The sequence below is a fragment of the Berghia stephanieae genome, chromosome 3 (assembly GCF_034508935.2).
Source record: "Berghia stephanieae isolate SIO BIC M18660-M18661 chromosome 3, UCSD_Bste_1.3, whole genome shotgun sequence".
Classification (NCBI taxonomy): domain Eukaryota; kingdom Metazoa; phylum Mollusca; class Gastropoda; order Nudibranchia; family Aeolidiidae; genus Berghia; species Berghia stephanieae.
The window spans coordinates 20927661-20941260 of record NC_088362.1 but is presented as its reverse complement, the minus strand read 5'-3'; the positions used below and the strand labels follow the sequence as shown (position 1 = coordinate 20941260).

Genomic DNA, 13600 nt, shown 5'->3' with positions numbered 1-13600 from the left:
TAATAACAATAATAGTAATAATAATAATAACAAGAATAATAATAACAATAACAATAATAATTACAATAATAACAATAACAATAATAATAATAATAATAATAATAATAATAATAATAATAATAATAATAATAATAATAATAATAGTAATAATAAATGGCATTTTCATGAGGCGTTAGGCGCTTTACATTCTTAAAATAAATGAAATACAATGAAAAATAAACACAAAGCAATTTCAATTACTTACACACAGCAATGGACTATACATTTTACACGCATGATATGAAAAACTTCATTGACAAAAGAGAAATTATGAGACCAAATTCAATTTAGATTTGAAAGCTGATAATGATTCAGCACTTCCAATATTGAGGGGGAGAATGTTTCAAAAATGGGGTGCCGAAAATTCAAACAATTTTGTTCATCAATTTTGCGGGATGTTTACGGTTTAAATAACATTGTTCTATCGCTATTAGATCTTAGATTTCTACTCTGAATATCGAGGTGTACAACGTCATATAAATATCCAGGGGCATATTTAGTGTTTTATAGACAATGCGGGACATATTTTTAAAATGACGCATTTCTCAACAAACCAGTGCAACTCTCTAAGGAGATCAGAAGCAGATGATTTTTTGGGGTCTTTTTTTCAAAACGAGTCTAGCAGCGTTGTATTGCACAACTAGAGGGGTTTTAAGGTTTTCTTTAGAGATGTTAATTAAAAGGGAGTTGAAATAATATAATTTGGATAACACTAAGTCACAGCATTTATCAAAGTTCAGCTATGCTCAAAGGAAAAAGTGTCTAATTTTAATTATTTCAACGTACATACTATGGATGAGGTGTTTAACTTGAACTAACATTGATAGGTTGCAATCAAAATAGACGGCCAAGATTTTCTTTTTACTTTGGAGGCATAATGAAAAACAGTAATTCCGAAATTAATCGGAGTATCATTCAGTTTAAGTATGTTGTCCATTTTTGTCATCATTCAACACTAATTTGTTATGTTGTTCATCCAATTCTTAATTTCAATTAAGCAACATTCGATCCTATTCATCCATTTGCTTACATCAGTAGCATGTACAGAATCATAAATTTGAGAATCATCTGCAAAAAAAATAATAGGAGAGTCCAAATACACTTATAACTGGTGAAAGACGTTGCATGTACAATGTAAACAGGATCCGTCCACTAGTTGCTTCTTAGGAAGCTGTTTTGCATAAATAATCGTACAATATCCATCACTGCCAGGTACTCATTCACATCCGAGTCGGTGGGGTAAAGTGTGTAAAGTGCATTCATTCGTCAATATACAATGCGAGGACCAGGTTTTTTGCTAGGATCGTTGTCATCTGTCCAACCACTGACCGTGTTAGACATTATTTACTTTTGTGACAAGCTGAAACCCTGCATCTCTGAGCCATTGATGCCACAAAAGTGATGATGCAACAGTAACAATAACAACAGGAACAGCAGCAAGAACAACAATAATAAAAATTACAACAACATGAAAAACAACAATAACCATAACTAATACTATGATAATAATAATAATAATAATAATAATAATAATAATAATAATAATAATAATAATAGGCAGCAAACATTACCTTTCCCACACAAGAGTCACTGATATCCGTAGTGCTGGTGGAAACGCTAGCTGCTATACTCCTCCTGGCAGTAGCCAACAAAGCTGAGGACTCGCCACCACTGGCATGCCGAAGACGGCCGGTGTCCGACCAATTCCCGCTGGAAAAGGATGATGGGGACACACTCAAATCCCTGCTACTGGCACCCGATGCTGTCCGGGCACGCCGTGACATGGCAGCATTGTTGGGTCCCTGGGAAAGACTCACAGCCACAACTGCAGGACCTGAGGCTGAATTTTTCGCATTGCTGACTTTATTTGATAATCTTAAGTTTTGGCCGCAGCTACCACTACCACCCCTGCAGTCATTACACCTCCATCCTGCCCCACTTCCTGTTCCAGTATCTTTCCTACGAGAGGTGGCTGCTGTTGAAGAAACACCTGCTCCTGACCCAGTACTCGTGTCTATCCCAAGCATCTGGTCACATGGTATGCGCCTCGGCGACTCCCGCAGAGCGTCGTCCAAATCACCCACCAGTGTATCCGTTGAAATTGTATTAGAATTAATGCTATTGACACGATCATCTACATCATTATCCCGTGTGCTATGTCCATTAAGCGTTGTATGTCCATTAGCCTTCCTGTTGGTGACGGCAATGGGGATTGGCTGATGACTGGACGAGGTTGACGATGCCCCATTCTGGGTCGCATGCGGTTTTGCAGTGACACAATCATTTGACTGAGATGCTGTCAAATTTTTAGAGGCCGTCTTAAACTGTTGCTGTGCAATCTGCTTCAGGTCGAATAGTTTTCTTTCATCAGCACTCATGGTGGTGACATCAACGTTTTTGTCAGGTTCTGCAGCTGGAGAGGAATGCACGCAATGTGACGATGATTGAGGTGACGACTGCTTTTCCAAACAAGACCTAACATTCCCATTCACAACCTGCTGAAGCTTCTTGTCTTCATCTTCGGCTAGCCGTTCAGACAGCAATGAAATAGTCCTCGTGCCATCCGAAATACTTTCTCTCGATTTTGTGGAATCTGAGAAATCTCCTTTGGAAAATATTGTCGAAGAGACAGAACCATTGTCAGTCTTTGGATCAGAAGCATTGCCATTTTGTAGAGTAGAATAGCTATTACAATTATCTAATACTATACTATTGGAATCAGAGTTATTTTGCTCCTCTGACTTAGTTGAAAGCACTGTGTAAGTATCAGTCTCTCCGCCTGCCACTGTCTGCTTTTCTGTCAAGGTCGTTGCCATTTGTGAGACATTATCGTCGTTTTTGACGACAACAGTGTTGGAAGAAGAGGGTGAAGAAGAAACTGCGTGGCCAGATTTCAAATTAACATCATTAGCTACACTATGACACAACCCTGCTATAGTTTCTCCGTTCTCATTTTGGTGAGCAGGGGATGATGCCGATGATGCTGATGATGCTAGAGGTGGGGATGAGATTTTGGGTAAGGATTTGTTATCATGAGTATAATTATCATCATTACAGCTGACAACAGTATTATTGTCCTTGACAGAACCAGCCGTATCAACTGTGGCCATTTCCACAGCTGGGTTTTCAATATTCATGTTTGTATGATCGTTATCTTTTGATAGCGCAGTTGTTGTTGTTTGTGTAGTGACAGGAAGTACAGCAGCCTCTGTCAAGTTGCTCTCACACGAGTGGAAGCAGCCACTGTTCTCAGATGGAGATGATTCCTCTGGATAGTGAATGATTTCAGCAGAAGATGAGGATGTGTCATGGATGGCAGCTGAATTGATGGATGGAGAGAATGAGGAATCTGGTGACTGGGCAATGTTTGGGTCACTATTGCGTCTGGCGCTGTCTGGGTTGATCTTGGATAAGTCATCCACAGATCTGAGAACAAAATTTTAAAAAGTTGCTCTTGTTGTACATCTATGACACAATTTGTAGGTGTAAGATGAATTAACGAATCGGTTCAATCTTCATTTGCTTCTTTGAAAATTTGCATGTTCAAAAATTAGTAGTACAATTAGTTTTTAGGAGAGCAAATTCTTTTTAACAAATAATGACAATTAGAAACTTAAGCTCCGGCTCAATTCATAAAGACATCTCGGATTCCCAAATTATGCACAAGTTGGATAATGAACAAGACATTTTGATGATGTGAATGTGATTATTAATACAAATAGTTCGAGGTCATAGTCACTTCATAAAATTATACTCGCATTCGGATTGATTAAAAACCATTCAAATCTACCTGGATCTAGAGACTCCTCCATCAGGACCTGGGTTGGATGCCTTTACTTCCTCGTCCTCCTCGCCCTGATCCAGACAGAAGTCAGGAAGGGAAGAGCGGTGGGGGAAAGGAGACAGCCCTGCCATGTACACAGATTTCCATAGGACGATATCATGTTCCCCATAATGAGCCGTCAGCACCTGTTCATAAAGGTTAAAGTGTTAAGTCCAATAAATAGTGCATGATTCAGTACACAATAACTTAAAAGTAACTAACACTGTGAAATGGAATGTAAGCTTCAATTTAATATACGAAAATAGATAAAATAGCTTGGTAGAATACTCGCATCACACGCATTGAAACCAAGATCGATCCTGGAAGAAGTCGAGATTTTAATCTGAATACGGTTTTACACCTTTGTATGGTGAGAGATTGTGAGTAAAGAGTCTTTTCCAAGGACTCAACTATGCGCCGAGCGAGGCTCGAACCCAGGACCTTCCGAGCCGAAAGCGAGTGACCACATAGTCGCATTTCCGTTTAACGTTACAGAAACTGGGACAAGAATCTCCTGCTCCATGGGACCAATGGCTGTGAAAGATCAAAACTGTAACCACCACCTATTGTTTGTTTTTAAGGGTTTTACGGCGCTTGCAACACATTTAGGTTATATCAGCGCCAGTAAAAAGGAAGAAAATGGGATGGTAAAAAGTTCTAGAATTACAATTAAAGCATCCAAGAAAAAGTAAGACAAAGAGGACAAAGAGGAACTGGGAACAAATAGGGATCAGATGATTCCAAGAGCATACCACCAATGTACTTAGTTTGAGATCACCTATAAGTCTCATCCGGACACAAGCACAAAATCCAACCAAGAGGAATACACTCAAATGCTAACATTATACATTGAAAATAACAAATATAATTATACATAACAGAGAGATGATTTACAAGGAAAAAAATATCATCTCCCAACACAATAACTATGCATTTGACTGTTTCCCTCCCAGCTAGGACCCCGGCCAGGGCCAGGACAAAACCAAGTAATCTCATTCCAAGACAAAGACAGAAAGCATGTTGGAAAACAGTTATAAGGGGATAGAAGACAGTATGTACCCCCCTGCCCACTATGGGAGGTCAGGAACCCCACCCAGATCAAAACTAACCACCACCTACCTGATTGGATGAGCTGTAGAGGAGGTTGACAAACTGGGAGTTATCCTCCTTGAGCAGAGTCCACACTGATGCTGTTTTGTGTGGACAACTTTGTCGATCTTTCTCACAGTTGTGGAGGAATGTGCCAAACAAACAAGCCTGGGAATGCTTCAGTAACTTGACCTGGGAATATATTATATCATAAGATTAGATTACTTCACAAGCAATGCCATAATTTAACAACATGGTTATCTGTCGGGTTCCACAACACAATAGCACCTAGTTTTTAAGCCAAAGATTTGTTTATTATTATTTCAACCAGCATATCTAAATATTTATATAAACAAACTTACTTTTACTTATCCTCATGGTGGTTCAGCTCCACATAATGTTGAATATAAATAAACTAACCATGATTTTTTTTCCCTTTCAGTTAAGCAATTTGTGTAGAATAAATACTACGCACCATATACATATAATAGGATGATAACCTCATCATTAGGAATAGGTTACGGCTAAAATAACTTTGTAACCCCCCTAGATATATTTGCTTTTGGAACAATCTACCTATTGGTATAAAGTGACATAAGCTGCTAGAAGCTGTGGACTGTAAAAAGTAATGAACGAAAACAAATATAACAACTTCGAAAAAGAAAAACCAAAATACCAAACATGGATCATTTCAGTTCAGGCTCAAAACCCTTCTTCAGCCAATTACAAAAAAAAACAAAACATTTACAATCCAGACAGGCAGAAGAAAAGTATTAGGCATGTCTTCTTGGTTAGCCTGATTCCAGTGATGTATTCATGTTTTTATTGTTTTTGTAATTGGCTGAAGAATGGTTTTAAGCCTGAAACGTTCTGCATTTGGTATTTTGTTCCTTTTCAAAGCTTTTATTTCTATTCATTGTCTGCTGGTATCAAGCATTTCAGCAATAGTGAGACCTCCAAAGACGCATTACAGAGTATCAGGAGGGTATTTTCACTTTTCTTTTATACATGCAACATAGATATAGTAAAAAAAAAAGGGCTTTCATATAGCGCAATATCCACTAAACGTGCTCAAAGTGCTTTACAATGAAGGGGCCCCTGGACAACAGCAATACTTGACATCTGTTAGGCGAGATTACAATTTTTTCGGGCAGAGACAGCGCAGTTTACGGCCAGGTACTCATTTTACATCTGAGTACGGTGAGAGAATGTGAGTAAAGAGCCTTTTCCAAGGACTCAACTATGTGCCGAGCGACGCTCGAACCCAGGAACTTCCGATCCGAAAGGGAGTGTCATACCACTAAACCACATAGCCACACGATAGTAATACTAAATACACATGTCTCACCAAGTATGCCTCATTGAATTGAAAGTATGCTGGGTATTGTAGTGTCAACTGGTAGACACAGTCTAAAAATTGAAGAAACACTGGGCTTTGCTGGTTGATGTCTGTGCTGCAGGGGTCATGACCTCCGCGCTCTCCGAACTTATGACCAAACTGTAGCCACTCTCTCTCCACCAAGACTTGAAATCCCTATGGAGTAAAAGAAAAACAAATCAATAAAGAAAGACGGCATATAACAGGTCCCTGGTCCTTAAATTGAGTGTTGGCTTACAATTGGCCACAAATATATTGATAGTGGTACTTACAGCTTTAAAAAAATAAATTTATTTTTAAAATAGCCTAACCGTGATCAGTATCATTTGTATAGTAAAAAAAAAGAAATAAGACAAAAGATTAGTTATTGTATATCTTTTTAAATTGAGCATTTAAACAGCGCAATATGCACTAAACATGCTCAAATCACTTTGCAAAGGGGCCCCAAGCCAAAAGCAATACTAACATGTAGGACAAGATGGGACGCCCGTTATGCAATATTACAATATTTCTATTATTATCTGTTAACGGACAAGTACTTATTTTACACCCCGAGTATGGTTAGAGAATTTATGAAAAGTCTTTTCCAAAAATGATGTACCACTCGAGACTCAAACTCTGGACCTTATGGTCCAAAAGCAATGTGTCGTACCACAAGACCACAGTCGCAAAATAGGAAATATATTTTCTGTGCTCCATTCACTTTTTTATTTTCTACATTCAATCTACACAAACCACTTTATTCTCTAAATTGGGTCTTTTGAGAAATTTTTATAATATTATTCATATATACTACTTCTATGGTGGTCATATCTACGTCTTCCAACACAAAGTGATGATCTAAAAGTTTTTGTTTGTTTGTTTTTAAGGGTTTTACTGCGATTGCAACACATTAAGGTCATATCAGCGCCAGTAAAAAGGAAGAAAATGGGATTTTTTAAACTAAAAAGTTTTAGAATTACTATGAAAGCTCCCAAGAAAAGGTAGACAAAGGGGAATTGGTTCAAATAAGAAACAGGTGTAGATTCCAAGAGCACACTAACAAAGTACTTAGTTTGAGATCACTAAAAATCTCATCCAGACACAAGCACAGGGAGGTCAGGAACCCCACCCAGGATGATCTAAAAGATAATTCAAGCATACCTTGATGGTGCGATAGTACGGGTCCATCAACAATTCAGCAAGGGAGACTATCTGAGCTGTCCTGTCCCATCCATCCGAGCAATGAACCAGCACAGGCCTCTTCTCTACAAACATCAGCTCCACCACTATGTTGGCCCCCCGCAACAGGGCAGCGATGTACGACAGCCACATGGAGCTACACAAGGTCTTGTAGTAACTGAAAGGAGTAAAAATTTGATTGACAATGCACGCACAGTTTACCAAGGAACCACACAAGGTCTTGTAGTAACTGAAAGGAGTAAAAATTTGATTGACAATGCACGCACAGTTTACCAAGGAACCACACAAGGTCTTGTAGTAACTCAAAGGAGTAAAAATCGATTACCAGTTTACCATCTGATTGATTACCGGTTTATCATCGTCCTAAATGCCTTAACAACGCCATTCTCCCATCTCTCATTCGTCTTTAATGCTTTATTCATTGTATTTTGTTGACAAAGAGGAAACCTGAAACATCCACATCATCTGTCTTCATTAATTAAATTAAAGCTTCTATTTCATTTGACATATTTGTGTGGCTGAAAAGATGAGCAAATTTCATAAATCGTTATGTATGCAGTGGTGTAGACCACGTCTTTCTGATCATTTACCACTTTCAATATTCTTTCTATGTCTATTAGAACCCAAGTTATGAATTTTTTTCTAAATAAAATTTGTTGCTATGGAAAATGCTTCAATTTTGGCTCCTATCTCAAATCAAAGCTTGCCGCATCTTCCCCGATTTTCTCAGCCAGCATCTCATTTGTTTCGAGCTCCAAGCAGTAACATTTGCATTACGCATGCATATCGATATAAGGGATCTAAGGGGCTATTACCCTGTTATACGATAACAGGAGCTATCCAGTAACTGACCTGCCATCCACATAGGTGTGGCACACTGCCCTCATCTTGTTGAAACTGTCTCTGACAGAGTGAATGTTGGGGAGATCTAGCTGGATGATGCTACATTTGTACTTGGCTGGGGAAGTAAAGGACAAATAGGAATGAAAATTTAAAAAAACAAATGTGAGCATTTATATAGCGTAATATCCACTAAACAGTTCAAAGTGCTTTACAAGAGGTTCCTTGTCAACAGTAACACTAAACATGAAAGACAAAACCATGATGCCTGTTAGGCGATACTACATTTTATTATCGGACACGGACAACACTGTTAACAGCCAAGTACTCATTTTACACCCGAGTATGAGAAAATGTCAGTAAAGAGCCTTTTCCAAGGACTTAAATGCACTGCTCACAGTGGGAATCAAATCCTGGACCTTATTATCCAAAGTTGAGTGTCATACCACTTATCACATAGCTGCACAGACCACATAGCCACACAAAATATTGTCCAAACCCATAAATGACAAGAAGGTGAGATAATAGATATATACATAACTAATGAAAGTAGTAAGTGGTTTTTCAGGGCCATAAGGCTCGTGGTAAACAGATTTTTTTGTTTGTTGCTTTAGGTCTCTTCCAACACAATTGAGGTTATATGAGAGACCGCTGAAACAAAAAAACAAGCAATCTAACAAAAATAGTACAAATGTAAATCAAAATCATAACCTAAAGATATCATAAGCTAACTTATAAATAACCAAGAACAAACAGGCAGAAGATTTACAGAAAAAAAAATATCCCCTGTCAAAAATACAATCACAAACCATAGAAGCAGGATAGGCTAGTAAAGAGAAGAAACGACATCACTGTCGGATCGTACACCCATGCAAACATCATAGGTATATGATTCAAGGGTGATGCTCCCATCCAACCACCCGCGTGGTAAACAGACAATATTTATACAAGACGCTAGTGTATAACAAAGTAATTTCAACCAATCTAACAGACCTAGCTACCTAATCACAGCTGGGTGGACAGGGGGGTTAGGAAAAAAAAAAAAATGTAGACTTCATCTGGTTCCCCCCTAAGCCCCCTAAGCAATGATATACTTTTATTGTATCCAAATGATTTAAACTTATTTTTTTAATTCAATCAAAAAAATCCAAAGTTGTGAATTCTTTACCACACTCAAGAGTAATCTTATAATGGCATTTTATCAGAATTTATGTAGAAATTAAAATCAAATGAAAAATCTTACGACTTCATTACTCACAACAACAAAAAAAAAAAAAAGAAAAAGAAAAAGAAAAAGAAAAATTTATTTTTAATAAAAAGGAAAAGAAAAAAAGAAAAAGGAAAAGAAAAAGAAAAAGAAAGAAAAACAAAGAAAGACAGAAAGAAAAAAAAAACAAAAAAACTCTACAGAGACCTGTGATAACAAATCATCTCACTTCATCATTTGCAAGAGGAAAATGTAAACAAAAAATAAAGGGGAAATCTTACCTTCGTCCTCGGTGCCACCACCCTTGAAACTGTTTCCCCAAATCATGGCCCTACTGCGACAGTCTACAATAGCCAGCATGGGCTTGGGAGGCGTTTCTGTGGAATAGATTCATTGTGTAAACAAAACAGTAACAGTATTTCTGGTAAAAATAAAGGTATAACTATATTTTTACATCATTAAGTATAGTGGAATTTTAGTAAATGGGAAATGAAATAACAGAATAAATCTTAACTTTATTCGTCGAAAATTTTGTCTTTAGGGTCCATTCCACTCCATGCAACAGCCGCAGTACAGCGCTGCAAAGTGAGCTAGGGCGATGCGACTTGCTCAAGGCCACACAGCACAGTGGGTAGTCCGAACTCTGTGCTTTTCAGTTACAAAGCAAAGACCACACTGCTGAGCCAAGCTGCCCCCCCACACTCCTGTGTACAACTTTAAATCTTTTCAGAATTACTGCACATTGCTTTGACCTACAAACTTACCACACGGAGAAGCACCATTTGTCGCATCCAATTCCAACATGCTCCTGCCCAAATCTGGGTAAGATGATTGTCCTCCAACGCTACTACCACCACCACCACCGCTGACAGATGCCGATGCTGTTGACGGTGATGACGATGATGTGCCAGGTGATGAATTTTGATGAGTCCCTCCACCACTTCCATTACCACCACCAGCACTTCCATGATTAGGATTGTCCACGGCCTGGGTAGCCCCATCACTACTACCACTACTACAACCCCCTTGTCCATCATCCTGTTTACTGGCCTCAACTCCTGCTTTGGAAGACTGGGATGTTGATCTGCCAGCGGCAATGCTTGCAGCTTGCTTAGATAAGATCTCTCTTTCTCTGTTCAATGATATAGAATTTCATAAATTTATAGTGACAAATTGAGGGCTTATCTAAAGAGAAACTAAGAAGGGGAGGGAAGAGGGTAAGTTATTCCAGTTTTTTTTAAAAATTTGATGCAAATAATACATTATGGACAATGCCGACAACATTGCTTGCAGCTTGCTTCGATAAAATCTCTCTTTGTTCAATGATATAGAATTTCATAAATTTATTGAGACAAATTGAGGGCTTATCTAAAAGGTAACTAAGAAGGGGAGGGAAGAGGGTAAGCTAGAAAATTTGATGCAAATAATAAACTATGGACACTGCCTGCAGCATTGCTTGCAGCTTGCTTAGATAAAATGTCTGTTTAATGATATACCATTTCGTAAATTGAGGAAAGACAAATTGAGTGTTTATGTAACAATCTCCCACCGACAATTTCAAGATTTTTACTTCAATGCAATAGTGACCCAACACATAGTTTAAATCTTTAGACTCAAATTTAAAATAACTTGCTACACTATACATCATTTTGTTGAGCAAAACAAGGTTTACAAGTATTTGTAAATATAACAGATTTTTCTTCAAATTGTCATTTATAAAACAAATCTGAATAAGAAAAATGTTTGGATCGTAATGAATGTGACGATTTTCCTACAAGTGGTATGGAATAATACACTCAGGACTATTTAAACTTTAACCTTTTCTTTCAAATAAAATAAAGGGGTGGAAAGGGATTACAAGACCCCTTTGTATAAACAGAACATTTTCAGCCATTTAAAAAGAAATTTTAAAATTGAGCTTATATATAGCGCAATATCCACTAAATGTGGTTCCCTAGCCAACAGCAACATTAGACATTTAGGACTAGACACGACGTCTGTTAGGCGATGTTACAATTTATTTTTTTCGGACAGAGACAACGCCGTTAACGGCCAGGTACTCATTTTTACACCTAATTACAGGGAGAGAATAATGAGCAAGGCTCAAACCCAGGACCTTCCGATCCAAAAGAAGCGAGTGTCATACCACTAGACCACACAGAGCCACATTTTCAGCCATTCATTCTGAAATGTATGCAAGGATCTCTCCCAGGACTTACCGAATACAAGCTTTAACAATTTCCTCCAGGAGAAAGACATCTGCCTCATTGCTGAAGTAAGACAGTCCTAGAAAGCTGGGTAAAGGCTGACTGCTTCGAATCAACACCACTCCAGTATTAGCATCTCTATAAGGTGAAAAAGAAATTTTTGTTAATAATAATAATAATGCTGAAAACTTATATAGCGCTATAACTCCGAGACACCAGACTCTTAGCGCTTAAATTACAAATGACTTTGGCTGAAACATAATCATTCACACACACAAGCACACACACACACACATACACACACACACACACACACAACACAAACCAAACCTATCTTGCTTCTCATACTATCTACTAAAATCAAAACATATGTTTTAAGCGAACGTTTTGTTGACTCGCAACCAAGTCTTTTGCCTTTTTCCTTGAAAATGAAGGAATTTATCTTATATTTCTATAAAATGTACTTGCAAGCATTTAACTTGCATTTAAGAATTACAAAGAAAAAAGCTGGCACCAGAACCAAGTTTGTTGTCATAATTTAAACATCAGATCATCACCAAATAATTTTTGCTTTTGGAATCTTTTTTATTTTTAAAAATTTAAACAATATTTTGAAAATTATATATTTCTATATTGTACCTTTTGATTTATTTTTATGTCAAAAAATATCAAACAGGATTTGAAAACTGATCAATTGTGAAATATGCATTGTCAATGTTTAAACGTTGCCAAATGCTATGGTTATGGCCAATTATATTTTCCCCCCTAATGAGCCATTCACAATAAAATTTGGCTCAATTCATGTCGTCTGGGGATGATGTAGACGAAAAAATGAGTACCTACCTCCACACCACAGAAGGAAACCGTTTCCCAGCCCTGAAGTCTGAGCATTCCTTAAGTTTCTCATCATCTACTGTAGCTGGAAGGATGTGGAGCTTGGGGTATGTTGCACAGATACTGAGGAAAAATGGATTGATTAGAATGAGCACTAATTCTCAAAAACGCTTAATGTCTATTAATAAAACCCCCAGATATTCACCTATAACTCCAGTAAAAATACTTCCAAAATATATGGCTCAAAGTTATTTTTAAAAGGTCCTTCTGGTCCATTTTGTTGTAAAAAAAAAGAAAAAAAAGACCAAAAAAAAAGAAAGAAAAAAAGACCAAAAAAAAAAAAAAAAAGTCCTTCGGAGCCATAAGGCCCATAGAGCCGGAGTTTATCCCGGCTTCTATAGTGTGGAACTGACAAAAGTAATTTCTTGCTATCCTTTGAATAAGATGCTTTTCTATCGCAAAGTACTTTCTGCCAGATCTAACAGACCCAGCTACCTAATCACTGCTGGGTGGACAGGGGCGTCAGAGAAAAAAAAAATCGATTGATCTCAGTCCCTTTGTGTTTGAAACGAGTGCTCAACCCACTGAGCTATCAACTCTCCCCCCCCCCCCTTTCCTAGCCCTTGTTGTAAAAGACATCTAAAAAAGACATCTAAAAATGCTCTGCCATTTTTCAGTGTGAATGTGCTCATCTGTTATATTCTGTTGAAGAAATTCACAACATCTAGCACATAATGTCTACAAGATCCCATATGTTGAACTTTTAATCTTTTCCCTTGAATCATTCCCACCGAAAATTGCTCTATTTAATAGATAGTGCTTTGTTAATATTTTAATCATCATTGTGGGTAATTTTTTAATTGACCAAATTTTGGATCATTACCTCGTGTCCCTTTTACCATTTTGCCTGTACATTAAATGGAAAATATCCAGAGAAAAAAAAAAAAAAAAAGAGAAGCTTACCCAAACGTCTCATTGGCATGACTCATCTTCCAAATACG

At 37.6% G+C, this 13600-nt stretch overlaps 1 protein-coding gene across 6 annotated transcripts in view; it reads right to left on the bottom strand.

Annotated features, from left to right (window-relative positions):
* LOC144967308 (uncharacterized) overlaps positions 1–13600 on the bottom strand; it is a 75836-nt gene that overhangs the window by 7598 nt on the left and 54638 nt on the right. For all 6 annotated transcript variants that reach the window (XM_078904379.1, XM_078904382.1, XM_078904381.1 and 3 more), the window contains 11 exons: positions 13563–13600; positions 12609–12722; positions 11778–11903; positions 10323–10690; positions 9840–9935; positions 8364–8469; positions 7473–7668; positions 6300–6485; positions 4982–5143; positions 3830–4008; positions 1611–3465 (listed from right to left, as the gene is read on the bottom strand). The exon at positions 13563–13600 is cut by the window's right edge and continues 62 nt beyond it. In XM_078904379.1, the coding sequence (XP_078760505.1) occupies positions 1611–3465; positions 3830–4008; positions 4982–5143; positions 6300–6485; positions 7473–7668; positions 8364–8469; positions 9840–9935; positions 10323–10690; positions 11778–11903; positions 12609–12722; positions 13563–13600 (3426 nt within the window). The remainder of the gene's footprint in view (positions 1–1610; positions 3466–3829; positions 4009–4981; positions 5144–6299; positions 6486–7472; positions 7669–8363; positions 8470–9839; positions 9936–10322; positions 10691–11777; positions 11904–12608; positions 12723–13562) is intronic.